Below are 24,271 nucleotides of genomic sequence, written 5' to 3'. Positions count from 1 at the left end.
GTGACTCATCATTTAAAGCCATGTGCAAATTTATTTAAAAGACAACATTTGCATTGAGTGGTGCACAGTATTGTATCGTACGATGTCATTGGATATGATGTCATAGACCACTGGTTCTGTCCATTTTTTTGTATGATATTATAGTGTATGATGTCATAATATATAAAACCATACTAACATGACATTACAGTCTATCATTTAACGTAGTAATTTAATGACAACTCTACTTTATATAGCACGTTTGCAACAGCTGCAACAAGGCACTTTACACAACACATGATATAAAACATTAACAATAATACAATCAACAAACCAACAAAATCTTTTTCCTCCATTCTCAAAGGAGGCTGCTGAGAATGAGGAAGGCACAAAAACAATAAAGAGGGTTGAGTTTAGTGAAAGTGAAGTGGGGAAAAAAGTAGCAATTAAGGAAAAATAGCTGTTTTTTTACATTATTATTTTTGAATTATGTTACTACTGTATGTCTTTATACAGTACAATAACGCACAATATAATTTTCTTCATTTAAAACAGTTTACAAAAAATGTTTTGTTAACTGGAACAGATTTCTATGGTGAAATTTTGAAATGACATACGAGTGATTTTGAATTAAGAGCATTGTCATGGAACGCCATTATGCCCTTGTTCTGGTGTCTGTGTTACATAACGGTGCGTCAGTGCGCGCCGATGGCGTCGTTGAGGTAGCTGGAGGCAGCTGCGTCCTGCATCAGGATCTTGGTCACATCGTCGAGTTGTCGTTTGTATGCCAGGCGGTAGCGCAAATAGATGTCGTCGCAGTATGTCAGCAGGTGACGCACGTTCGCCGTTACGCCACTGGGGGCGCCGTCCAGCCTGGAACGCAAGTGAATGATGACATTAACAGAATCAGAGGTTGGTAGGCCTTCGTCAGGGCATGCTGAAACGCGTTGCCAATTTTTATTCAAATGGCCATGTGGAAATAAAGGCCTTTTCAAATCATTAACACCATGTACACTAGTCTTCCTGCCTTGCCATATCCCTACAACATGACTGCACAGAAAGTAGAAATATGGCAAGGCAGAAAGTACAAATATGATGAAACAGGAAATAGAAGCATGACTGAAAAGGTCAAATATGGCAAGACAGGAAGTAGAAATTGACTGAACAGGAAATAGGAAGATGACAAATAAATTACTACAAATATGGCTAAACGGGAAGTAGAAACACCAAGGCAGGAAAAAGAAAAATAAGGCATGAGGAAGAAACATGACTGAACAGGAAATACAAACATAGCAAGGCAGGAAGTAGAAACACGCCTGAACAGGGAGTTCAAACATTGCAAAACAGGAAGTTGACTAGGCAGGAAGTAAAATTCATTGCAAGGCAAAAAGTTTGTGATATTGGGCTTTGGGGTGAAACTTCAGGATGTGGTGACTCACTTTTTAAAAACGTCCTCAAAGAGCCCAGAGGTCAGTGGGCGGAGTCTCTTCAGCTCATCCAGGTAAGCGAAGTCGGCGTTTAGGACCGCCTTCTGATACACAAGCTCCGCCCAGTCCGGACTGTAGTCGTATGCCTCCGACAACACCAACACCTCAAATGTGTTACATCATCATTAAGGAATCATCTTCATCATCACCCAATGGCATCATACACATGGCATCATGATGACATCACCCACCTGGTAGCATCTGGGCAGCGCCATGGCGGCGTCCATCATGTCAGCAGGCTGTAAGTTGACTAAGCGGAGGGCGGATCCTTGATTGAGGAAGTGCAGCTGAAGCGTGACCAGCTTGGCCAACCGCACGCAGCGACTTGCCTGGTGCACGCATGAGTCCTGTCACACACACACACACACACACACATACACGGTCAACATGGCCGTCAGCAGACAGGAAGTTGGCGATGGCGAGGTGAGGTGAGGTGACCTTGGAGAAGCTCTCTGCGGCGTCCTTGAGCAGAGACAAAACTTTGAGCAGAGAACTTTTGAGCTCAGGCGAGGACACTGCTGACGACGACAAGCACACAAGTCAGCAAACACCACAGGAAGTACAATAATCACATATTCAAACATTTCTTAGCAAGAATATATTTTTTTATGTTAGTTTTCCAACTAGTCCAAACACAGTATGATTAATATTGTGTACATCCATCCCAAGTTGTTGCCATATTGACCAACACTCTACTGTCGACTTAAAAGTGACATCAAAGTGCCCTTGGGCTCGCATTGCAAACGTCTCGTTGCATAGCAACTTGCACAAGTTGTGACAGGTGGTAAACAACTCTTAAAAACTAGTTGCAGATAGAGGTGGCAAATCCAGGTCCAGAAAACAAAAACCCTGCCCCAGTTTGGCTTTAGCCCCAGGTGGTTGCTAGCGAGCTCCCTAGCTAGCTCCCCCGGTGCTTGTTTACCTGCTAGGGAGCTAGCTAGCGAGAGAGAGACAATTTGCATTAAAACACCTTTGGCTTATAGTCGGGTGTGGCTTATATGTGTAACAAACTCAAGTATTCCCCAAATTTAGCTAGCGCGGCTTATAGTCAGGTGTGCCTTATAGTCCAAAAATTACTGTAACTAGTTATGTGATTAGCAATTAATGAAAACTTGTTGCAGATGTTTGCCAACACATTAAAACTAGTTGTGGGTGGTCATTAACTCATGGAAACTAGTTGCGGATGGTTAGAAACTTATTGCATAGCAACTTGCACAACTAGTTACAGGTGGTCAACACCTCAGGAAAACTATTAGCAGACAGTCATCAACGCATAACTAGTTGCAGTTGAGTTGGAAACTCATTAAAACTCGCTGAGACAATTGTCACCTCATGGTAACTTTTGTATGGTTGGAAACTTATTGCATAGCAACTCGCACAACTAGTTACAGGTGGTCAACAACTGATGAAAACCATTTGCAAACAGCTGCCAAATCAAAAATGAGTTGCAGATGGGTGGAAACTTCTACAAAGTAGTTATGTCGTCAACAACTGATGAAAACTTTCATTAAAACTGGTTGCGGACAGTTGAAAACTTACGAAAACTAGTGGCCTAGCAACTCACACAACTAGTTACGGGTGGTAAACAACTGCTGAACACTAATTGCAGATTGTTGTTAACTCATTAAAACTAGTCGTAGGCGGTTTTCAACTCATAGAAACTTGCAAAAATTGCAAAATCTAGTCATGGGTAGCCAACAACTTCAATACAGGTCTCAATCTGAAATCGCTGCCAAACGAGAGGTCATCAACTTCTCACCCCAGGCCTGAGACTGGATGATCTTGAGCTGCGTCCTGGCGGCCATCTCGTGGTTCTCGCCGATCTCACGCCTCATGCTGAAACACAACGCCACCATGTTGTGCTTCTCACTGTCGGCGGGCAGGCAGCGCTTGATGTAGTCCAACAGCGCCGTCTTCAGGCTCGAGCTCTAACGGGGGCCGAACCCACGTGAGGTCGACACATCAGAACCATTGCATGCCTGTGTTTGTGAGTGCGTGCGTGCGTGAGAGTGTGTGGGCGCTGAGTTCTACCTGTCCTCTGTCTATATCCATTTTCTTCCTGAGCAGCATCTCAAAGCGGTGATTCTGATGCAGCAGGTCGAACACGTAAGTCATCTCGTTGTATCTGCCGATTCCCGTCAGCAAACGCACCTGAACGCACCACTTATTCATTTTAATGCAGTTCATTCATCATTTTCAACAGCAGTGGAAGAATCGGACTTGAGCGGTTATTTCAATGTCTACAGAGACCGTTGGAAACTACAGCATCTGTGGCGTGTTCAATGTCTTAAACATCAGTTGGACAATCAAGCTTCTGAGATTAGTTCAAGGTGTACTTGGACAGGAAGTGATGTCACTGCTCACCAAGAGGCCGTAATGCTCGCTGGGGGCCAAGTAGGCGTGGCTTAAATGTCTGGCGGCTTGCAGCACCCGGACGATTCCTTCCATGTTGCATGTCACGCTGAAGCAGTCGTGGGCCACGATTAACAACTCCACCACTACACAACAACAACAACAACAACAACAACAACAACAATATGAGTGACTGGGAAACAAGTACGCATCGATGCGTGTGTATATAAACATGTTAAGTGTGTAAATGCATACTGCAGCTGAGCTCCCGGAGTGGTACGCTCTTCAGCTTCTCCAGAACTTTGAGTCCGACCAGGTTAGGATCTTCACACAAAGTGATCAGCTGGACCAGCGAGTCCCGACCCTCCGACGGTCGGATCACTTGCCTCTCTGCACACGCACGTTCAAACGCCACATACGTTCAATATGTATGCAGAACCATGTGGGTGTTGCAAATGCATCCATCCCTCGCACTCCTCCTACCAGTTTGCATCTGGTGAGCGTGCTCCTGTTTGGCGCGCACCAACGTGGCCGCCACCAACTCGGCTACGACGTCGGCGGAGAAACTTTGAGCTCGGATGAACATTTGAGCGTTCCGGAAGCGTTCAGGATGATCGCACAGCAGTAGTTTCTCAAGAATGCAGCCGGGATCCTCGCTGCTCATTTGACTGAAGGGACACTGCAGCTCCTGTCAACGCACATGCAAAAAAAAAAAACCACGCACATTACACGCGTGCACACTCACAAATAAAAAGGGCCAAGGCTAAATATCAAGACAAGTGACTTCGAGTGACAGGTCAGATTGACATCTAGGCACATTTCCCACATGAACAAGATGCACCCAAAAGGAGAACCAATTGATTGATTGATTGACGGATGCATGCCAATGGCATCTACCTTAGAGAGCTGGTAGAGGCTGAGGATTTGTTTGCAGTAGTTGTTGCCATGGCGACACCGCTCAGCCATCTTCTGCAACTGGACGGCGACGTCGTCTTCAGCAAGAGGAGGAAGCAGCACGAAGGACGACAGGCTGCTCACAGACGGTGCTGACAAACCCAAAACACATTTTGATACCGATCACCTAACGATGATGCTAACATGCCAAGCACACCAAATGACACACCCGAACTGGATGGGCTTGGACGAAGGCCAACAGGTTATAGTCAGTGGCTGACCCTCACATACCTGCCAACTCAAAACTCCCTGGTGTTCTTAATTGGAAATAAATACTTGTAGGTGGTCAACAACTAATGATGAGTAGTTGCAGATTGTCATAAACTCATTAAAACTAGTTGCAGAAGGTCATCAACTCATGAAAAGTAGTTGTGCATGGTCAGGAACCTGTCAAAATTACTTATGAAAACTAGTTGCAGGCAGTCAACAACTATTGAAAACTAGTTACAGGTGGTCAACAACTAACAAGTAGTTGCAGGTGGTCGAAAACAAATAACTGGTTGCAAATGGTCATCAACTCATGAAACTTAGTTTCGTATAGTCAGAAGCCTGTAGAAAATAGTTAGTAAAACTAGTTACAGGTGGTCAACAACAAATGAAAACTAATTTCAGACAGTCAAAAACTAATGATGACTAGTTGCAGACTGTCGTAAGCTCATGAGTTGCAGGTCATCAACTCATAAAAACTAGTTGCAGGTGGTCAACAATTATTGAAAACTAGTTACGGGTAGTTACCAACTAAAAAAAATAGTTGCAGGTAGTCGACAACTAATGGTAACTAGTTGAAAATGGTCAATTCATGAAAACTAGTTGCGGATAGTCAGAAACATGTAAAAATGAGTTATTAAAACTAGCCACTGGTGGTCAACAACTAATGAAAACTAATTTCAGACAGTCAACAACTAATAATAATTAGTTGCAGATAGTGGTAAACACATTAAAACTAGTTATCAACTCATGAAAACTGGTAACAGATTGTAATGAATACTAGTTGCAGTCGGTGTGTTCCTCACAGGCGTGTAGGAGCCTCCTGGGTGGCACGTCAGGCTCGTCCGGTGTTTGTGGTGCAAGTTTTCCGGACGCCAGGCCTCGGCAGCGCAGCAGCAGCCACAGATCAGGATGATACAGCGAGAAGTATCGACAGGCGCGGCTGACTTCGTGGACGCTTCCTGCATCCAACGCAGCATCCAGCAGTAGCGCTAGCGTCGTCTTCTCTGTTGGCTCGAGGAGCGGATCAACGTCCAGATGCTCCTCCGCCGGACCAGGAAGCCCTTCTAGGCTGAGCAGCGTGTCTGTGCGGAGCTCGGGAATGTTGCAGAATGAAAAGTCCTTCATGAGGGTGTCATACGTGTTAACGTCTGGTGGAAGGAGGTTGAAGACGCTCTCCCTCTGGATGGCGACCACCAGGGCATGTTGTCGGACACGGCCCACCCAAAGCTTCTTCTCCAGGTTCTCGATCTGCTCCACGGGAACCGGGCGGAGCAGCGACAGCCAGCGGGCGCCGATGGCAAGCAGCAGGCAGCGTTCTCGTACCGCCAGCAGTTCCGACTGAAACTCGGTGGCCGCCGACGAATCGGACAGCGCCGAGTCTGCCTGAGACAGGAAAAAGCGGGAAGCCAAATCGGGATCCACGTGCTCATCTTCAAGCTGCTGGAGACACTTGCTCCAAAAGCACACACGACTTTCCAGTCGGGACCACTGACGCTTGGAACGCTGAAGCTCCAACTCCTGGATCAGCTTCATTGACAGACAAGAAAGGAAGAGTTTCATAACCAAAGTAACATACAGATACACACAGGAAGTAGAAACATTTTATACTACTATTATATGTTCAAATTTTTTGTAAGCTTCATTTGTTAATAATTTAAAAAAAAACTAAAAAAAAAAAAAAAAACTGTCAAAACAGGAAGTAGAATCATGGCAAAGCAAGAAGTAGAAAAGTCAAAACATGAAGTCAAATCATAGCAAGGCAGGAAGCAGAAACACATCAAAACAGGAAGTAGAATCATGGCAAGGCATGTATAACGACCCTTGTGAGTAATAAACAGTTTAGGAAGTGAATGGAGATGGCAGGAAGAAGAAACATGGCAACACACATGAAGTGAGACAGGAAGTAGGATCATGACAACACAGGAAGTAGGAACGCGAGCAGAGAGGAAGTGGAGCTACGAGGTTGTCACCTGACACATGAGCAGGCGTTGTACAGGAAGTTGTGCTAGCGTAGCGACGCCTCGTGCTTGTTGGTAAAAACCGCTGGCCTGCAGAGCGTCAACGGTGGCCTGGAACTCCTCCTGCTGGACAGAGGACGAATTGCACTTCAGCAACCCGGGAGACACGCACACTCCTGAACCCTGCAGGAGGTCACTCAGCTGACTCAGCTTCCTGAAGTCTGGACCTACACACACATGAATACAACAATGTTTCCACAGGCTCCTCCCCCTCATAATTTGTGTGTCTTGACTTGACTCTCACCGCTGTCCTTGCTCATCATGTCGCCGTCCGCCAAGACCTGCAGGAGGCGTCGCAGCTCAAAGTGTGAGCTCATACGCTGACACAAGAGCAAGATCAAAAACCAGGCCTCACTACACAACCACTGCAGCGGCACACCACCGGGGGGCGGCTCGCCGCTAGCGCTCAACTGTACAGAACAAACAAGAACAGAATTAGGAAGAGTAATGAAGATGAGGGACAAAGATGGTGTGATGAAGATGAAGAGCGAAAAGGACAACAATGAAGATAAGGAGCGAAGATGAGTGATAAGGATGACGATGACAATGAAGAGTGAAGAAGAAGATGAGTTAGGTAGATGAAGAGTGATGCTGAAGTGTGAAAGATGAAGAATATGGCTGATGAAGATGATGATTATGAAAAAGAGGAGTGACATAGAGTGCTAAGGATGATGATGATGATGAAGATGAGGCATGTGCACATGTGTGTTGTTTACTGACATTGGTAATGCTGGTGTGGAAGTTTTGGAGTTTGATTTTGGCTTTGTCGAAGTTCTTATGGTCGTAGCACAGCAGGAACATGCTGAGCATGTCCAGCAGGGGGCAGTCCTACCAATGCAACAACAACAAAAACATCATCAGTACTTGACACTGGCCATTGTTTCCCAAAATGAGTGAATCATTTTGGTTTGGGGAAAAGTTTTTTTATTTTATTTTTTATTACTTGACAAACACACAGAGATTTAAGTAACAATCAGGGAGTAAGACAGCGGTGGTTTTCACCTTCATGATGAGCTGGAACCCCCGCAGGAGTGTTTGGGGTCCGAGCAAGCCCCGGCCCAGCAAGGTTCTCCAGATGATTGACAGGTGGTGCAGGGTCCACGGGTGGAGCTGGGAGGTGGCAGACAGGCAGGTGATGACTTCCTGGGCGGTGACTTCGTCGATGACCGTGAGAAGCCACACGCACAGGCACGACACGAGCTCCGCCTCCTGTCAATCAACACGCGAGTGACACGACTGACAGTAGCTGTGTGAGCTTTGATAGTAGGCGGGACTAAGGTCACCTTTTGACAAGCGGCAAGCACGGCCAATGAGGGGCTGCGATGCTTCAACGCCTCCTCCAGCAGGTACCTGTTAGGCTCCGCCTCCTCCTGGCTCCACAGCAGCACCTGGAAGAGGTCTCGGGTGGTAGCCGGACACCCCGAGGTCCCCCCGTTGAACAACTGCAGCTCACCAAACGCCATATGAAGATGGTCCTGGAGGGCGGGGCTAAACTGGAACAGCAGGGAGCCAACCTGGCCACACAGGAAGTAGAATCATGATAAGACAGGAAGTAGCATAGTGACGAGCCAGGAAGTAGAAACATTGTGAGCGCGCCACCTGCTGCGATGTGAAGTGATGCAGTTGCACGAACAACAGGAAGTTGAGGAAGCGTCCGTCACGCGCACAGTGGGCGGGATAAACGCAGCTAAGAGGAAGTCCGTGAAGACGACAAAACTCCACTGGCAATGACCAATCCTGAGCGGCCTCCCACGAACTCCTGGCAACACAAAACTAACATGATGATGATGATGATGAAGATGATGATATTATGATGATGGAGATGCTCACCTGTTGACATTTTTGACTTCCAGGCTGTCAATCACAGCAGCTTCCAGGTAGCCAATCAGCTCCTTTGCCGTTCCTGGCTCCGCCTCCACTAGCTTGACACCTTTCGAGACTGACGACATGGTGTGTGTGTTTATACAAGGTGTGTGTGAGTGGGTGCCTGTGTGGATCTTGTGTGTGTGTTTTTACCCAGAGTGTGCAGAGGCTGTGTGTATCTACAGTGCGTGTGATCGAGTTTCCAGTGTGTCCAGATGGTGTTGAGGACCTTAACATCGACTCTGATTTGGAGGCTGTTGAGGCTGAGAAGCTCGCAGAAACAAACTGCGGCCGACACCACCGAAGGCAAATTGAAATTCTGCACCGCCAAATTGTGTACCTGCTGCCGGGCCTGTTGCAAACTAATACACATACAAGTAAGTTCAAAGCAGAACCTCCTCAGTGACTGTACATGTGTGTGGTTCAGTTCTCACATTTGGCCGACATGGTGGCAGCCAATCAGCTGCTGCAGGAGGAATGTGGCAAAGGCGAAGGACGGTCGGCCATGTTGCAGGTAGTACAGGAAATCCAGATGCTCTACCAGGGCGAAGGAGTCCACCAGGTGCGGGCTGGAGAAGTGAGGTAACTCTGTTGTTTCTATGGCAACGAGGCAGACAGGAAGTCAGGTGGCAGTCGTGTGATTGGGTATCTCATGGGTCAATCAACGCACCTACGGAGTTTAGTGAGTTTCCCGCCTGCCAGCCGAACAGTCGGCTCGGGTCGAGAGGATGCAGCGCCTGCAACAAGCACACAGAGGGGACGAACCCCACACATGACATGATGATTTTAATTTGTTTATTTTAACCATAATACAGACGCACAAACAAAACGACAATTTGTGGCCATTCTATCGCATTACATCATTCACATTTGGGCTAGATTGCGGATTTTTAGGTGACTGTTTTAAATGTTTTTTTACAGTATACACAGGCAAGTTAAAATTTGAATTTGCAGCCTTCAGTGTAGTACTACGTTCTGCCACAACATGCCTTGGCAGTAGTGTGGTCCCCTGGAAGATGTGGCACAATTAATAGCAAGAAGAAGAAGGTCCCCAACTAAACTTCAGTCAAAGTTGTTGCTCCCACGACACAGAGAATATATGCCTGTGATTATTGTTGCACGCTTTATATACAGTATATGCATATGCGTGTCTGCGCTGTGTTAAAGTAGCAGTTGTTTGAAGGTTTAGAACTACCCTTAAAGTTATTTATTCACTGCATAAATGCAGCCTTGTCTTGGAGTTGCACCCCAATTTCATTGTATTGTATATTTATATTGTATTCTAAATTGGATGTTTGGGGTAAGAAAATGGAGCACACCTAAAAACGGCAATACAAAAAGTGTACTCCACTTGCTTAGCCAAATGTCCAGAAAAGATAATAATATTATTAATTTGTATTTTGTGCACACATTATTATTATTATTATTTTATGGCATTTTTTCCCCCTTGCTTACCTGCAGAAGGTGGTACACAGATACGTCTGTGAAGGGGCCGGGCCCTCGTGGTCCTGCCGGGAACAGCGCCGCCTTCAGTTTGGGGTATGCCATCAGTGCCATCTTCATCAGCTGTGGGTCCACAGAGAAATCGGCCCGGGACAGACTTGCACCCTGGACCACCACCTGCCAAGCAGGAAGTAGACCACAACTCTGTGAAAGGGCTAGAAGTCCGGGTGAAAGGGATATATGACAATGTGAAAGTGGTACAAAGAAAAGGGGTATCATTTATCATTATCATTATCATTATCATTTTAAAATGAACACATGGTAAAAATTTGTGTGAAATAGATATGTGTCATTGTGAAAGGCACGAAGCTGACCTGGTCGATACCCCCGGGCGCAAACATAATGGTGGAGAGGGCAAGCAGACTGTGACCCTCCAGGAGAAGTGAGCTGAGGGATGGGGGACTTCCTGGTAGGAGAACCTGAGCGCATGTCAGACTGGCCTGATGGACCAACGCTGGGTCTGAAGGACACACAGAAAGTAGAAGATGACAATGAGGCGACAAACACGTGGCATACTGTCTTTTTAGGTCTGGAGGACTGCCATTGAATGGTTGCACACAAAAAACAATCAAACAGATTTTTTAATTATTATTAAATATTTCTAGTTGTCTTCATCATCCATGCAACATGAAAGTACTAGCCTAAGGCTCAGGACAGATTTAAGATTTGAATGTTTTGAGGTCCGGCCATGGTCAAAGATTGATCTTGAGGCATCACTGTACAGTATGTCTATGTGGCGTCCCACCTGTCAAGTTAGTGGTGATCTCCTGCATTTTCACCATCATGTCTGACCACGGCTGCGAGTCAGTTGGTCCTCCACTGGACAGCACAGGACAGTTCCTGGGAGTCAACCTGCCCACAAACAACATGCTTACCGGTACCTTTATTTATATTATTTATATAATAAATAATAGCTCATTATTTCTCACACTTGAAATGTAAAAACAAGTGTGCATGCGGTTTCTAAATTTGGATTTTGGAATGGAATATATTTAGTGTCATTGCATAAAAGGGGATGACATCATGGGGAATGAATGTGGGATCCAACGAAGGTGGCGAAAACAGGTTTGTGTGTGCGTATGCTCTTGTGGATGTGTGTCAGTGTGGACTTTATTTATGAAGGAGAGAAAAAATCCAAACATTTCAGTATTAAAAGTCCCCTGTACCCAGTAGTAATTGTACCACATGAAATCAAACTGCTGATGAGTTTTTTTACATTGTGGTGGACACATTTCAGTGACACTGCAATTGTCAGTTCAAACTCATTCAAATTGGAGGGTTTTCCGGCATGAACTTCCCATTAGGTCTGAAATGTGGTGTGCGCACCTGTAGTGCTCCAGGTAGGTGTAGAGGAGGAACTGCAGGTGGCGCTCCAGACACCAACTGATGACCCGCGACTGGATGTCAAGGCCGAGGTGCCGAGGGAAGGGCGGCGACGACGACGATGACATCAGAGAGCCGCCCTGAGCCACGCGCCACAAAAGTTGATCCAAGTCGGACAGCTCGTCAGGGATGAATATACTTCGCCTGCGCGAGGGATATATGGCAGTGTGAAAGCGGTACAAAAAGATAATATGAATATGTGAAAATGTACAAGTTAGCAGGAAAGGAGCAGGAGTGAGTATAAAGGGTTATTTGAAAGAGGTAAGAAACAATTAAAAAATGATTCAGAGTGCAGGAACAACACAGGAAGTGTGTTTGGCCTCATGGTGTCGGTGAACACGTATCCCACCTGGCGAGTGCGTCCAGGATTTCCTCCCTGAGGAAGCGGCTGCTCCGGGTGTTGCAGTTAACCACTTCCGCTGTCAACGTTGGCCACCGGGCCGTGCCAGAGGCTTCACCACTCTCCATCCAAGCCACCAGGGCGGCATGGTTGTGGAATGAGGTCATGTGACCCCACAGCACCGCAGACTCACACCAGCTCAACTCTAAACATCACATCAGGGATGTAGATTCAGTTTCTACAACAAAGGATTGGATGCCAAAGCATTCATAACTTTGGACAGTGCAGAGTGTTCAATCAAGCTAACAGGCTAACATGTAAATTCCACACAGGAAAGCAGGGGCCCTGAACCTGCTAACTGTGAGGCAGATGTGTGAACCACTCTATCACTGTGCTGACCCAGCCAATCGAACAAATGTTCTCCTACCGTTATGCTGGCGTCTGGACAACAAAATGGCCGTCCTGCTGCTCTGCTCCCAGTTCTTCACCCAATCCAGCCTCACTTCCTGCCAAAGCCCTGCCTCTTCCTGCTCACACATTTCCTGTCCCAGCACTTCCTCCAACAGGACCTCTCTACCTTCTGCCGCCTCCTTGTGCAGGATTAGCTGGATTGGCCTGGATGATTGACAGGTGATGTCACGTTACCATGGCAACTGCAGTCGGCAACCACTCAATCGCAGGATTAATCGTCACCTGATATCCGAAGCTCCATCTGCACACCGGCAAAGCGGTAGAGAGGCCAGATGCGCCGCTTCCTTGATGAACGCCACGCTGCCTAGTTCCTCCTCGGAAAAGTGACGCCGTCTGCGAAGCTCCTCCCCCTTAAGAAGCGGCCAATCACAGGCGCAGATGATTTAAGGTACTCACCATGGAGAAGGAATCAGGAAGAAGTGTGATGTCATACATGAGCACCTGACTGTAATTAAATGCCTCGGGGTGGTAGACGGGTATTAAGATGGTGTAACAGGGTACTTGTCACTATAAAAGGTGTATAACTCAGTGTGAAAGGGGTATTTGAAAAGGGACAGGTGGTACAAATCAGTGTTAAAGGGCACAAGGCAGTGTGAAAGGGGCATATGACAGTGTAAAGGGGATACAAGTCATCTTTAGTAATATAGTGCAGTTTGAAAGGGGTATAAGGCAAGGTGTATTACAGCATAAAAGGGGTACACGTTAATATTAAATGGCACAAGTGAATGTGAAAGGAATACAATTTCACTGTAATAGGCAAGTACGAAAGGGTATAGGACAATGTGAAAGGGCTAAAAGTCAGTGTAAAATGGGTACATGTCAGTGTGAAAGGGTAAAAATCAATGTAATCATCATAATAGGCGTGTGTAAGTCATTGTGAAAGGGTACATGTCAGTGAGAAATGGGTACAAGTCAGCATGAAATTGTACGGCAGTATGAAAGGGGTGTAAAGGGGGTAAAAGTCATCGCGAAAGGGTACAAATCGGTGTGAACGGGGAGCCCTTAATAGGAAGTAGACAACTAACCACAAAGTCCCTGAGGTCCCTGTCGTGCGTGTAGATGCAGATGCAATGCAGTTCCCTCTTCACATTGAAACCCTGGAAAAAAAACAAGATAGCTGTCATTCAAGGCAAAGTTAAAACAGAATTCCTGTCAAGACACCCACCATGTTTGTGAGGAGCGTGATGGCGGTCGGCAGGTCTCGTCCCTGCAGATACGAGAAGACCAGACGCAAGCCTGTCGCCCTCAGCGCCTGGAGACGCCCCTCAGGAAGGCCCCGCCTCCTAAACACCGCCTGGGCTCTGGGGATCTGATTGGTCAGGACGGACACACGGACTACTTCCTGTAAAAGGGGTTGACATCAGTGTAAAAGTGGTATGTCAGAGTGAGAGGGCTATGTGCAAATGTACAAGTCTATGCAAAAAGGGTATAATCCTTGTGAGGGATAAATCAGTATAAAAGTTATAAATGTCAGTGTGAAACTGTTATGTATCTATATGAAAAGGGTATAAATCTGTGTCAAAGTTGTATGAGTAAGTCTGAAAGTTGTAAACATTAGTGTAAATTAGTCGGAAATGGGTACATCTGTCTGAAAAAGGTCTTAATGAAAGGGTTGTAAATCCTTGTAAAAGGGGTATTAATCAGTGTGAAAGGAGCATATATCGGTGTGAAAAGGCTGTAAGTTAGTATGAAAGGAGCATAGGTTGGTGTGTAAATTGTATGAGACAGTGTGAAAGGGGTATAACTATAAACCTTTATGGAAGTCATATATGCGAGTAAAGGGATATTTGTCTATGTAAAGTCATATAGTACATGTTGGTATAAAAGGGCAATAAGGAGTGTGACAAGGTTAAGAGGTGTAAAAGTCCTACACGTCAGTGTGAAAGGCATATAAGTCAGTATGAAAGGTGTATAAATCCAAATGAAAAGGGTATACATCTGTCTGAAAGCGGTCTACGTCAGTGTAAAAGTCTTACATGCCAATTTGAAAGCCATTTGAGTCTGTGTGTAAAGGGTACATAAATAGTGTGAAAGGGGTATACATCAAAGTGTGATACACATTACACACTTACTGGTTAAAAAAAAAAAAGTAAATGAGGAGTCACCTCTGTGGGAAGCTCCTCCCACTCATCCTTGTCCTCCTCCACAGGTGCTAGATCTTTGTGATCTTTGGCGCCGTCGGCAGGCCACGGGTATTTCTTCATGAAGGTCCTGAGCTCCGTCAGGTACTCGTTCAGAATGTCCACGCAGCTGCTCACGTCATCGTCCTCGTCTGCACAACAGACACACACTCAGTGCTAATGTAGCATTGCGCTAGCTGTGTGTGCGTGGCGTCTTACAGCTCATGTGCGTTAGCATGTAGCGTATCTGCGCGTTGACGAAGCTCAGTGTGACGTTGAGCAGCTGCTCCGAGAACTGGCGGCTTTGAGCGTCGTTGCTCGATTCCCGGATGGCGGCGCACAGCAGGTCCAAGGCAGGACACAAAGTCTGGACGCCTGTGCGGAAGGAAAAACATTATGTGAACATGAAAATGCTAGGCAATCAATATTCTTTGGCCATTGGAAGGAGCTTTTAAAATGCTTGTGAAAAAAAGCAGTATTATTAATTAATTTAATAATCATGTGGGACTAATAAAGGATATCTTACGTTAATATGGGGAACTCTGCTTTAAAAACTGCTGGCAGCCAATGAGTTAGAGGTAATGTATGCAAATATGTCAGAGGTCTGACTAATTGAGAGTCGGGTCATACGTTCTGTGAAGCTTGTGGTGCTGTGCGTCTTCAGAAGGTCTTCTTTGCTTTTCAGATAGAAGTCCACCGTGTCCAGCTGCCGGTTCTTAACTCCTGCCTGCGCAATGACGACAACACACAAGATGGATGACGCGGGCCGACATCGCACAAGGTGGACTACTCCGGCTTCTACCTTCAGGGAATGGATGGGGATGGAGCAGCGCCCCCATGTGTTGAGGTGACAAAGTGCGTCCACGGTGGCCGCACTGCCAAACATCATCAAACTGCTCAGGAGCTCCTGCTGCGACACCGAGAACAAAACTTGGAACATTCCCGACTCTGCAGAGGACAATGGAAGAACGCAAATCATCAATTGCAAAATTCCGTATCCTTGATATCATATATTACTAGCGAGGCAAAACTACACGTGCACTATTTTGCTAGTAAGGTCAAAGAGTGTACTAGTACATTGGCCTAACTTTCCATCCACTCACTCTTGAGGAGCACAGCGTGATGTTTCTGTCCGCACAACTCCACAGCCGCCGCCGGGCCCTCCGCCTGGTGGTAGCTCACATTCCCGGTTGCAAAGTCCCACAGGACGGCGGTGGTCCGCCGGTTTCCGGGGCACGCAAACAACAACATAGCGGAGAAATCGCAGACGGACAGAAGAGACGGGACGGATGACTCCGGCACATCTAAGGTGACGTTCGCGCCCCCCTGAGGGACTCTGCTGCGGGTTGGGGGTGCGGCCTGGCCAGTCCCGTGGCGGGGGAGTGACGAGGACCAGGAAGTGGCGATCAGTCGTAACGACGAGGACAAGGACGACTTCAGGGCTGCGTTGTACATGGACGTCAGACGGAAGCCCCAAGACCTACACGACAAGTGTGATTGGTCTTAAGGAACATTAGACAAACTGACTGGTCACCAGTCAATTATCAGGGCAAACAGTCAAGAAGATTAGAAGCTAACATGTTAACATGTAAGCGCAGGGCACATGTAAACAAGAAGGCTAGAGCACAGAACGGGAACCTGACCCTGAGAACTATAAGGCAGACATGCTAACCACTAGTGCACCGTGCTGCTGTGCTGAACTATAGTGATAAATCAGAGCAGATGTTCACCTGTCAGCATTAAAGTTGAGTCCCAGCGCGGCCAGGCTGCAGTTTGCGCTTGTCACCTTGTCCTCGTCGATTGGTTGCTGGGGTCGCCGGGGCAGGCCAGTGGGCGTGGTCTGAGACAGCAGGTGATCGGGGTTCCTCCTGGAAGAAGATGATGATGAGCGAGATATTTAGAGAGGCCATGGATAGGCTGTCACACATCAAAATAATAACTGAAAAAATATATAAAAACAAATATAATAATCATCTTTAGTTATACACTATGAGTTTTACCAGTTTCAGCATAAACTGCGTACAAACAAAAAACAGAAAAATGTAAACAAATTAATAAAAGACTTAGAGATTAACAGAGTAAAACAATCATTGATACTTTTAGTCATCATAAATAAATTATTAAATCCTAAAAAAAATTATGTAAAAGTTAAAAGTAAATAAAAAGTAATTTTTTTTTAATCTGTGTTCTGTCAAAAATGCATTACATTAAATTAAAACATTAATATCAAAATATTATGGCATTAAATATGAATTTATCAATAACGATCATATTAAATACAAAGATCGAAAACTAAATGATACTTTAAAATCACATAATCACAATTCATATTAGAATATTATTAAATAATTTATTAATAATGAACATGTAAAATAAAAATAGAACAAAATAAATGAACGTAGCTGTTCCAGCACTAAAAATATAAAAATATTTTTTTAAATATACAGAAATGGATAATCAAATATAATAAAGTAAAATAATAATAATAAAAAAAAGAGAGGAAAAATACATTGATTATGATGATGAACCTGTACCTGAAGTAGTGGTCGAGGTCGATGGCAGCAGCAGTGTTGTTGTGCGTGACGACGACGGCCGTGCTCATGTCAGCTGATACCTCTAGGAGGCGAAATCGTGACCACGAAGCAGCCGGCTCCGCCTCCTCCATCAGGCCGGCGCTCATGTAGGTGGGAACATCTACGGAGGCCAGGAGGCCGCCGTCAGTGACGTCATAGATGGCTGGAAGGCCAGTTAAGAAGCTTGGATACCATTCAGTTAATGTTAATATATGGTTTGGTTGAACATTTTGATATCTAAATCTACAATGTTTATCTTTTGTGTCAGTTAACATCAACTTGAAGTGACAAATAAACAGCTTGAAGCAAGCACGCTTTGCCTCTTATTTGGAGGAGCGAGTCTTTTTTTTGGTTTCTCAAAGTGATGTTATATGACAGTCTCCCATTTCTTGACAGCAAGAGAGTCAGAACAGGTGGTACGGAATACTTTAAAAAGCGTATTTCAATAAGTTAAATAGTTTTTAACAAATGTAAATGCGTTTATAGTGCATGAAAGGGCTAAACTGTTTTGGAAAAGTATTTTTATACATATTGCGCGTAGGTCTGTCATAAACAGATTCACTATTTGCAAAAAAATAAATAAAATAAAATAAACACACCTTGAGGATACAAATTAGTCCGCCATCGCTGAGGGTGAAGGCAAAGTGTTGGCGCATGCAGCACTGGACCACAAGCGTAGAGCTGCTGTGCACCGGGACCAGGTGGTAGCAACTCAGAGCCCGCGCCTCGTCCTGCGTGGGCAACCACTCCAGCCGCAGCAGACAGACACCATCCAATAGCATTTGGCAGTGACCTGATGCAAACGACAGCACACGTGCCACCTGCGGGCTACTCCGACCTAAAGACACCATTGGTGACACGTGAAGCATTAGCACTAAAGCTCCACTTGGGAGCTTCATTCACACTGACAAGATAAGTTTTTCCATTGCTACATTGCTTCCCAACATCAGGAACATTTCGGACATTGGGGACAACAAAGTCAAAATAATGATTTACATGATTTTACAATGATTTGCTGTAACTCAACTTGTTGGTAAGTAAGATATTATCAGTACTACTGGACCAACCTGAGTACTCATGCTGCTCCTGCAAGAGGCGCTGTGCAGGACACTCGCCAGCGAGATGCACGGAGAGCACTGTTCCTCTCTCAGCGTCCACTTCAAAAATCCTCAGCTCACAGTCGGAGCCTACGGCCAGCAGGCGTGTGGCTCCACCTGGTCCAGGGCAACTGCTCGTAGCCTCCTCCCAGGTAAAGCTACGGGAAGAAATAATGTACACGATTCAGGCCAAATTTCCTGTGGGTTACTTTTCACTAAACCCATAGTAAAATTGTCATAATATTGTAACTTATCGAGATGTTTGGCATGAATATCGAGATAAGAAATTTTGCCCACATAGCCATACAGTACTCGATTTTTAAACCTCATTATACTTAACAGACCCTGTAAGGGAATTTGAGGTTTGTTTCTAACTATGTTTCACCTGTTCATTTATACACATCAAAGCGGTTATGTCATGTCATTGGCTGAAAAACTCATTGCGAGGGGGTGGTTTCAACGTTAATTAGCTACACTGTTACGTCACAATAAAGCGGAAGTGATGTGATGCTACTTAATGTATGTGAAAACTACTGTTAATTTGAAGGTTTAGAATAATCATTACATCTATGCTAATTTCTGATGTCTTGTTTCAGATTACATGTTTGCATTAGATTTCAGCAAACAGGAGTGGGAACAGGCATTAATGAATATGGAGTCGCGTCTTAATAGTCATTGCGACCGAAGTAAACAATGCGGACTCACTCCTGATAGCTTCCGTCCAGTTTAACCGGAGCAGCTTCCTCGTCGGCTGGGTCCCACAACACCAGCGTCCCGTCGAGTTCCAGACAGCCGAGCAAAGCGCCGTCGCCGGGGGCGAGCTGAGCCTTGAGGACATCGCCCACCTCCCGCCAGTGCTGCTTGCCCGGCAGGAGAGCCACCTCGAGGGCCGCCATCATCGCGTCTCCCAGGAGACTTCTAATTTTTGGACAACATGCGGTAGATTACAAGAAAGCGTCCAGTGGATCCACAAACTTGAGACACTTTCCCATCTCCTCTTTTTGTAAACACTGCAGCCGATCAGGACTACCGGGCACGTGACACGTCACATGTGTCAGCTGACTGCGTCTGACCAATGAGAACACAGACGGGAAGGCCCATTAATCAAATGACTATTTCGGGTTTATCGTCATTTTTTGTGGATGGATTAATAATTTACGATTCTGTGGGTAGTTCTGTTCACTAGTAAACCAAATCAAGTCACATGTATTTACCATTCACACTATTATTGTTGGTGATAAATTAGTTATTAAGTCACATTACAGCACTGTGATTGGTCGCAGCTAACAAAATACTTGTTGTTATTGAAATAAAACAAAAATGTAGTGTAAATAGCAGTCCGAGGAAACGTTTGAGCCTGAGCCCGAGTAAGTCAAATGGATACTTTTTTTTCTCTTCTGATGGGTCGGTTTCAGCTAGCACAACCGATCGAGCATCATCGATTGCTTTTGACGAAAGCAAAATGTCAGCCTGTGGCTGCTATCTGGAGCTGATTTGAGAACAGTTGAGATCTGTCTGATGTTGACGTTCTGTCAACTGTCTTCCTGCTGAGTCGAAGTCACTTATTTTCTCTCTGCATTTTATGTTTCTGCCTGTTATCATGACCATCACACACAGTGCTTGTTAACCGCCACCTTGGGCCACACTGACGCCAGAATTCTTCTGAGGAGCGCAAGAATGGAAGAGAAAGCCCTGGAAGTTTACGGTAGGTTAAGAAAGAGGTCAAGTAGTGACACGTTGATCATTTGAACGACAAGTAACGTGAATAAATGTAAAGTCATCATCGGTTTAAAATTTGGTGTAAGCGGATCTTTAAAAAAAAAAGAGAAAAGTTGAGTCAATCAGCAGGTTAATTTTAATCAATTTAAAGTCACTCTTACCAATGCAATCACATTGAATGTATAATGCGCAAAGGTAATCAAGTCCCACACCAAACTCCAGTCTTTTATTTAACGGCTGTTCTTGTCGTAGACGCTGCAACGCACAATTTAAGGTAATCTAATTTTAGTCATGTATTTTCTAGGTTTCATAACTATTCTTGTAGAAATATAGTGTACTTGAGTTCCCCAATTTATGAGTTTTGTTTATTTACGAGCCTTCTCTTGGTCATTTGTATTTTTTTATGTTGTTGTTTTGCTTTGAGTTTCGAGCTTCTGATATGCCTCCGCTCTAGTGAAGAAAAAAATGGAGTAATTCCCTGTGATGCCCTGTCATGTGGGCAAGAAAAGCCACAGTCACCTCACCAGTGCACACTCAGATGTTTATACAACAATGTCACTCATGAAGCCACGCCCCTTAAAGGCAGCCATCCAACACACGGACGCTAGTACACTCAGTAATTGCACTTAATAAAACCAACGTGTGAAGTATAAGCATTACAAAAAAATGTGTTACTGTGTTTTGAGCCAGACGTGATTCGATCCATCCGAGACCCGGAGAAGCCCAACACGCTTGAGGAGCTGGACGTGGTGACAGAGAAGTGCGTGGAGGTCCGGGAGCTAGGCAACGACGAGTACCTCATCATCATCAAGTTCTCCCCGACCGTCCCACACTGCTCCCTGGCCACACTCATTGGTCAGTCTCTTCATCTTGGCCTCATCTTGTCCTCCACTTTTGTGTCATCCCGACTGTTTATTGCATGTGTGCACAGGTTTGTGTTTACAAGTCAAGCTGCAAAGATGTCTGCCCTTCAAACACAAAGTGAGTGCATGACAACACAGAAACTTGTTGCCATTACTGTACATTGACTGTGTTGGGAATCACTCGCTATCCACTACTGTCGTTCCGTGCCATATTGTGGTTCATTTTTTGTGGGTGTTATGGTAGAAACGGATTCCCAATATAGTCACTGTGTCACATGACTTACTTGTTTCTCATCAGCTGGAGATTTACATCAGTGAAGGAACACACTCCACCGAAGAGGACAGTAAGTCACTTTGTGCATGTGATGTATGTGTGTGTATGAAGTATGAACCTTGCATGAGGAGTACGCCGTCTTTTATCCGGCTCACCAAGCATTTTCGATATCAAGTTTCCTGGCGTCGTTCTTGTATTAATTTAGAACTATTTCACTTAAAATTGGTTTATTCAAATGTGTATTAATTTCTGATTATTATTTTTTTTTACATTCATTTATCTCATGAGATAATTCATTTCAATTCACTTGTATAATTTGATTATTTATTGATGAAGTAATGCGAAATGAAAGCATTATGCTGACAATGAGTTTTCTCATTTGTATATTTCTGTGTTTGCGTCCAGTCAACAAGCAGATCAACGATAAGGAACGAGTGGCAGCCGCCATGGAGAATCCAAACCTCAGGGACATTGTGGAGCAGTGCGTCATCGAACCTGATGACTGACTTCATGTGCGTGTGCGTTTGTGTGCCTTAATGCATGTATGTTCAAGAGTGTCAGTGTTGTATGATCCACTGTGTGTATGTGTGTCCGGGGAGGCGGAGCCTTACCTTCATGTGAAGAGTAAAAAAAAGAAAATAAGGGTTATATAATTTTATTTTTTTTCCATTTTAGCTCTCTGGTATGTGCTTTATTATTCCCAATTGTAAACGTTTTTTTTTTTAATTTCCGCAGTAATTTTTCTAGTTTACTATTATTATTTTTTGCAAAATGAATGCTATTTTTGATTTATTAAACATGTTTAAACATTTGATTAAACATGCACAAAAACTCACCAAATGTTGCACACTCATTAGGCCTTGTGAAAATTTTAGATATTTTAATGTTGTCATGCACAAGTACAGAAAAAAAAATGGCTGTGTTGCACCCCCTTACAATGGAAAATCTAAATCCAAGAAGAACTACCAGACTGCGATGACCAGACTCCAGAAGGTATTCAATGTGCCAAAATCGCCGATGTATTTCAACATTAACTTCATAGTCACAGCCACAGTCATAAACCCAATGGACAAGCCTGAGCTTTTCGTAGGACCTGGACGCAGGCATCCTCAAATTCAGCGTGTGGAAACAAATGAAGGAGATGGACCAATGGACCGTTTTAACTTTTTTTTTCTTTAGGAAACCTATGGAGGCTTACCTTGCTTTATGTATCCCCCTTTGATTGAAAATGACATCCAAAATGCTACACATAGTGTCATTTTGACTGATGTTAGTTTCACAATTGTTTTTGCTTTGCTGGGCACAGAGTGAGCAACCATTCTACGCCACTACTCAGAATATGCTGTGGCGGAAACAGTACAAAACATATTAATCAGTAAAGTATTTTCAAAAATGTGTTTTATAGTTATCTTGGTAACAAACAAATAGAGCAAACGTCATTACAGTCGGGGTTCTCTTTAAACTGGTAATATCCTGTATTTAGAAGGATAAACTTCTGAAGCTCAAAGAAGATCTGTACAAATAAGACAATAAAAGGTTTTTAACTTTCACCTAAAACGAAATCAGACAATGAAACAAATAATAATAAATCAAACCATATTTATATTTTCCTGGCAATTGAAAAAGGGAAACTGTTTGCTCATTCGTACACTATCAATGGGTAACAACGCTAACGTTTTAATAGTCAATTTAGATGGATGACTGCTGTGTCACTGCATTAACAAGGGAATAGCAATTTATAGTTGAAAATGAATATTTGTGGTGCTTAAATATTCTATAAACAAACTTTCAGCACAGCTCCCTTGAAACCAAATAAATGATAAAGAAGAAATATTTAGACGAAGAGCCCTGAGAGTCTTGTGAATTTTAAGTGATCAATGAGAAATTTAGTCCTTTCTATTTTGGGATTACCACAAGCAGGGGATACACAACAGCTTTGAAATGATTCAACGATTACACCTGCATGAAGATGAAATACGTAAATACATCAATGAATTGCAATTGCTTTACATTAAGTGCAGTCAAATCTTTTACCACTCTCAGCCACAAGATGACAGTCTAAGCTTCGACGTGGCAGGGTGACGATAAACTTGCTACCCGTGTCGGTGTTTTTTCCCCCTTTATATTTCCAGTTCAGACATACAACGACTTCTTTTTGTCATCACCATCAACATAATGTGAGAGAAACTCAAGGTTTACTTTTTGTAAGCATAGAATGTTCACGGGCAAGAAATATGAGTCTTTGGTGCATTTAACAATAGTTTTTAGCATGTTGAAATGTCTAAAGACTGAGTGAGACACCTGTGCCATATCCAGGGAGAAGATTTATGAAAGTTTAAATTACAGAGATGGAAAAAAACAATAACACGATTCTCACAATATAGGCTAACCAAACATCACTGTGGTTGCACAATGGGCTCATCTCTGTTTTAAGTGAATTGGAAGCTACACATTTCTATTTGTGTTTCTACTATTCTTCTATATTTGTATTTGTTTAACACAGCATATTTAATGCATCTTAATGCGCAAGTGTGTATCCATTTTGTCGTTACCATATAAACACAAATAAAGTATTCAGATTTCAAAAGAATTGCTGAATTGATGTTATGAGAAAAGCCATTCCAGGATAAAAATCTCAACATAAAAACTATCACTGTAGAATTAGTGTTTCCTATGGCCATGTTGGACAAAATTATTGGGACAGCGCAAATGCCTTGAATGCCAGTCTTTCACTTTTTGATGTATTACGTTTTATTCATTTTTTTTGTAGCAATCCTTGTATATGAAAGTAAGAATCCCTACTTTAATGAATGGCTGACCTGAGGTCTTGTGAGGTCAGGAGTGATGTCAAGCATGACAGCCCTTTAGCTTGAAGGTTTGGCGTTTTGGTTTGGAATTTTGGCCCCAAAATTCAAACACATTTTTATTATTGTATCACATAAGACTTAATAAGAATCGTATCTTTTGACACTGACTAAGAGGCCGAATAAAGGTCTTTGTGTGTGTGGCGCATAGACACATCACCAACACAAATTACCTCACACATCGTCGACAACTTCATTTAT

General features: G+C 44.2%; 2 protein-coding genes across 4 annotated transcripts; one reads left to right on the top strand and one right to left on the bottom strand.

Moving 5' to 3' along the window:
• Positions 1 to 8: 8 nt before the first annotated feature.
• spg11 (SPG11 vesicle trafficking associated, spatacsin) lies at positions 9 to 19,393 on the bottom strand. 3 transcript variants are annotated; one of them, XM_077568099.1, is made up of 40 exons: positions 19,056 to 19,393; positions 18,321 to 18,508; positions 17,864 to 18,091; positions 17,215 to 17,416; positions 16,411 to 16,548; positions 15,784 to 16,160; positions 15,483 to 15,628; positions 15,311 to 15,407; positions 14,900 to 15,055; positions 14,666 to 14,832; positions 13,726 to 13,902; positions 13,586 to 13,657; positions 12,783 to 12,910; positions 12,517 to 12,704; positions 12,099 to 12,294; positions 11,693 to 11,893; positions 11,112 to 11,218; positions 10,681 to 10,826; positions 10,319 to 10,483; positions 9,534 to 9,600; positions 9,298 to 9,460; positions 9,017 to 9,225; positions 8,831 to 8,939; positions 8,600 to 8,759; positions 8,284 to 8,514; positions 8,003 to 8,209; positions 7,721 to 7,828; positions 7,245 to 7,410; positions 6,953 to 7,167; positions 5,786 to 6,509; positions 4,716 to 4,864; positions 4,302 to 4,506; positions 4,074 to 4,208; positions 3,831 to 3,964; positions 3,498 to 3,617; positions 3,226 to 3,394; positions 1,905 to 1,984; positions 1,658 to 1,813; positions 1,419 to 1,570; positions 9 to 852 (listed from the first exon to the last, which is right to left on the bottom strand). In XM_077568099.1, exons 1-40 carry the CDS (start codon positions 19,247 to 19,249, stop codon positions 675 to 677), a joined length of 7,110 nt encoding a protein of 2,369 aa, XP_077424225.1. In that variant the 5' UTR covers positions 19,250 to 19,393; the 3' UTR covers positions 9 to 674. The 3 variants fall into 3 exon arrangements, with proteins under 3 accessions (XP_077424225.1, XP_077424226.1, XP_077424227.1); XM_077568100.1 differs by having other exon boundaries at positions 1,905 to 1,981; XM_077568101.1 differs by having other exon boundaries at positions 5,786 to 6,500.
• ciao2a (cytosolic iron-sulfur assembly component 2A) lies at positions 19,329 to 23,752 on the top strand. Its single transcript, XM_077568108.1, has 5 exons — positions 19,329 to 20,055; positions 20,760 to 20,924; positions 21,001 to 21,050; positions 21,231 to 21,276; positions 21,612 to 23,752. The coding sequence occupies exons 1-5, from the start codon at positions 20,028 to 20,030 to the stop codon at positions 21,710 to 21,712; spliced, it is 390 nt and encodes a 129-aa protein (XP_077424234.1). The 5' UTR covers positions 19,329 to 20,027; the 3' UTR covers positions 21,713 to 23,752.
• The last annotated feature ends 519 nt before the right edge of the window (positions 23,753 to 24,271 follow it).

The sequence above is a fragment of the Vanacampus margaritifer genome, chromosome 6 (assembly GCF_051991255.1).
Source record: "Vanacampus margaritifer isolate UIUO_Vmar chromosome 6, RoL_Vmar_1.0, whole genome shotgun sequence".
Lineage (NCBI taxonomy): Eukaryota > Metazoa > Chordata > Actinopteri > Syngnathiformes > Syngnathidae > Vanacampus > Vanacampus margaritifer.
Note: the sequence above shows the minus strand (reverse complement) of the source record. Positions and strands in the feature narration are given on the sequence as shown.

What these genes read in the sequence shown, in the direction of transcription:
- spg11 (XM_077568099.1), bottom strand. Translation starts at nt 19,249, where the DNA reads ATGATGGCGGCCCTCGAGGTGGCTCTCCTGCCGGGCAAGCAGCACTGG. An exon ending in TCCACACCAGCATTACCAAT is followed by an intron (nt 7,411 to 7,720) that starts GTCAGTAAACAA and finishes TGTTCTGTACAG; the next exon opens with TTGAGCGCTAGCGGCGAGCC. An exon ending in TGGATATAGACAGAGGACAG is followed by an intron (nt 3,395 to 3,497) that starts GTAGAACTCAGC and finishes GGCCCCCGTTAG; the next exon opens with AGCTCGAGCCTGAAGACGGC.
- ciao2a (XM_077568108.1), top strand. Translation starts at nt 20,028, where the DNA reads ATGGAAGAGAAAGCCCTGGAAGTTTACG. An exon ending in GTCTGCCCTTCAAACACAAA is followed by an intron (nt 21,051 to 21,230) that starts GTGAGTGCATGA and finishes GTTTCTCATCAG; the next exon opens with CTGGAGATTTACATCAGTGA. An exon ending in ACACTCCACCGAAGAGGACA is followed by an intron (nt 21,277 to 21,611) that starts GTAAGTCACTTT and finishes GTTTGCGTCCAG; the next exon opens with TCAACAAGCAGATCAACGAT.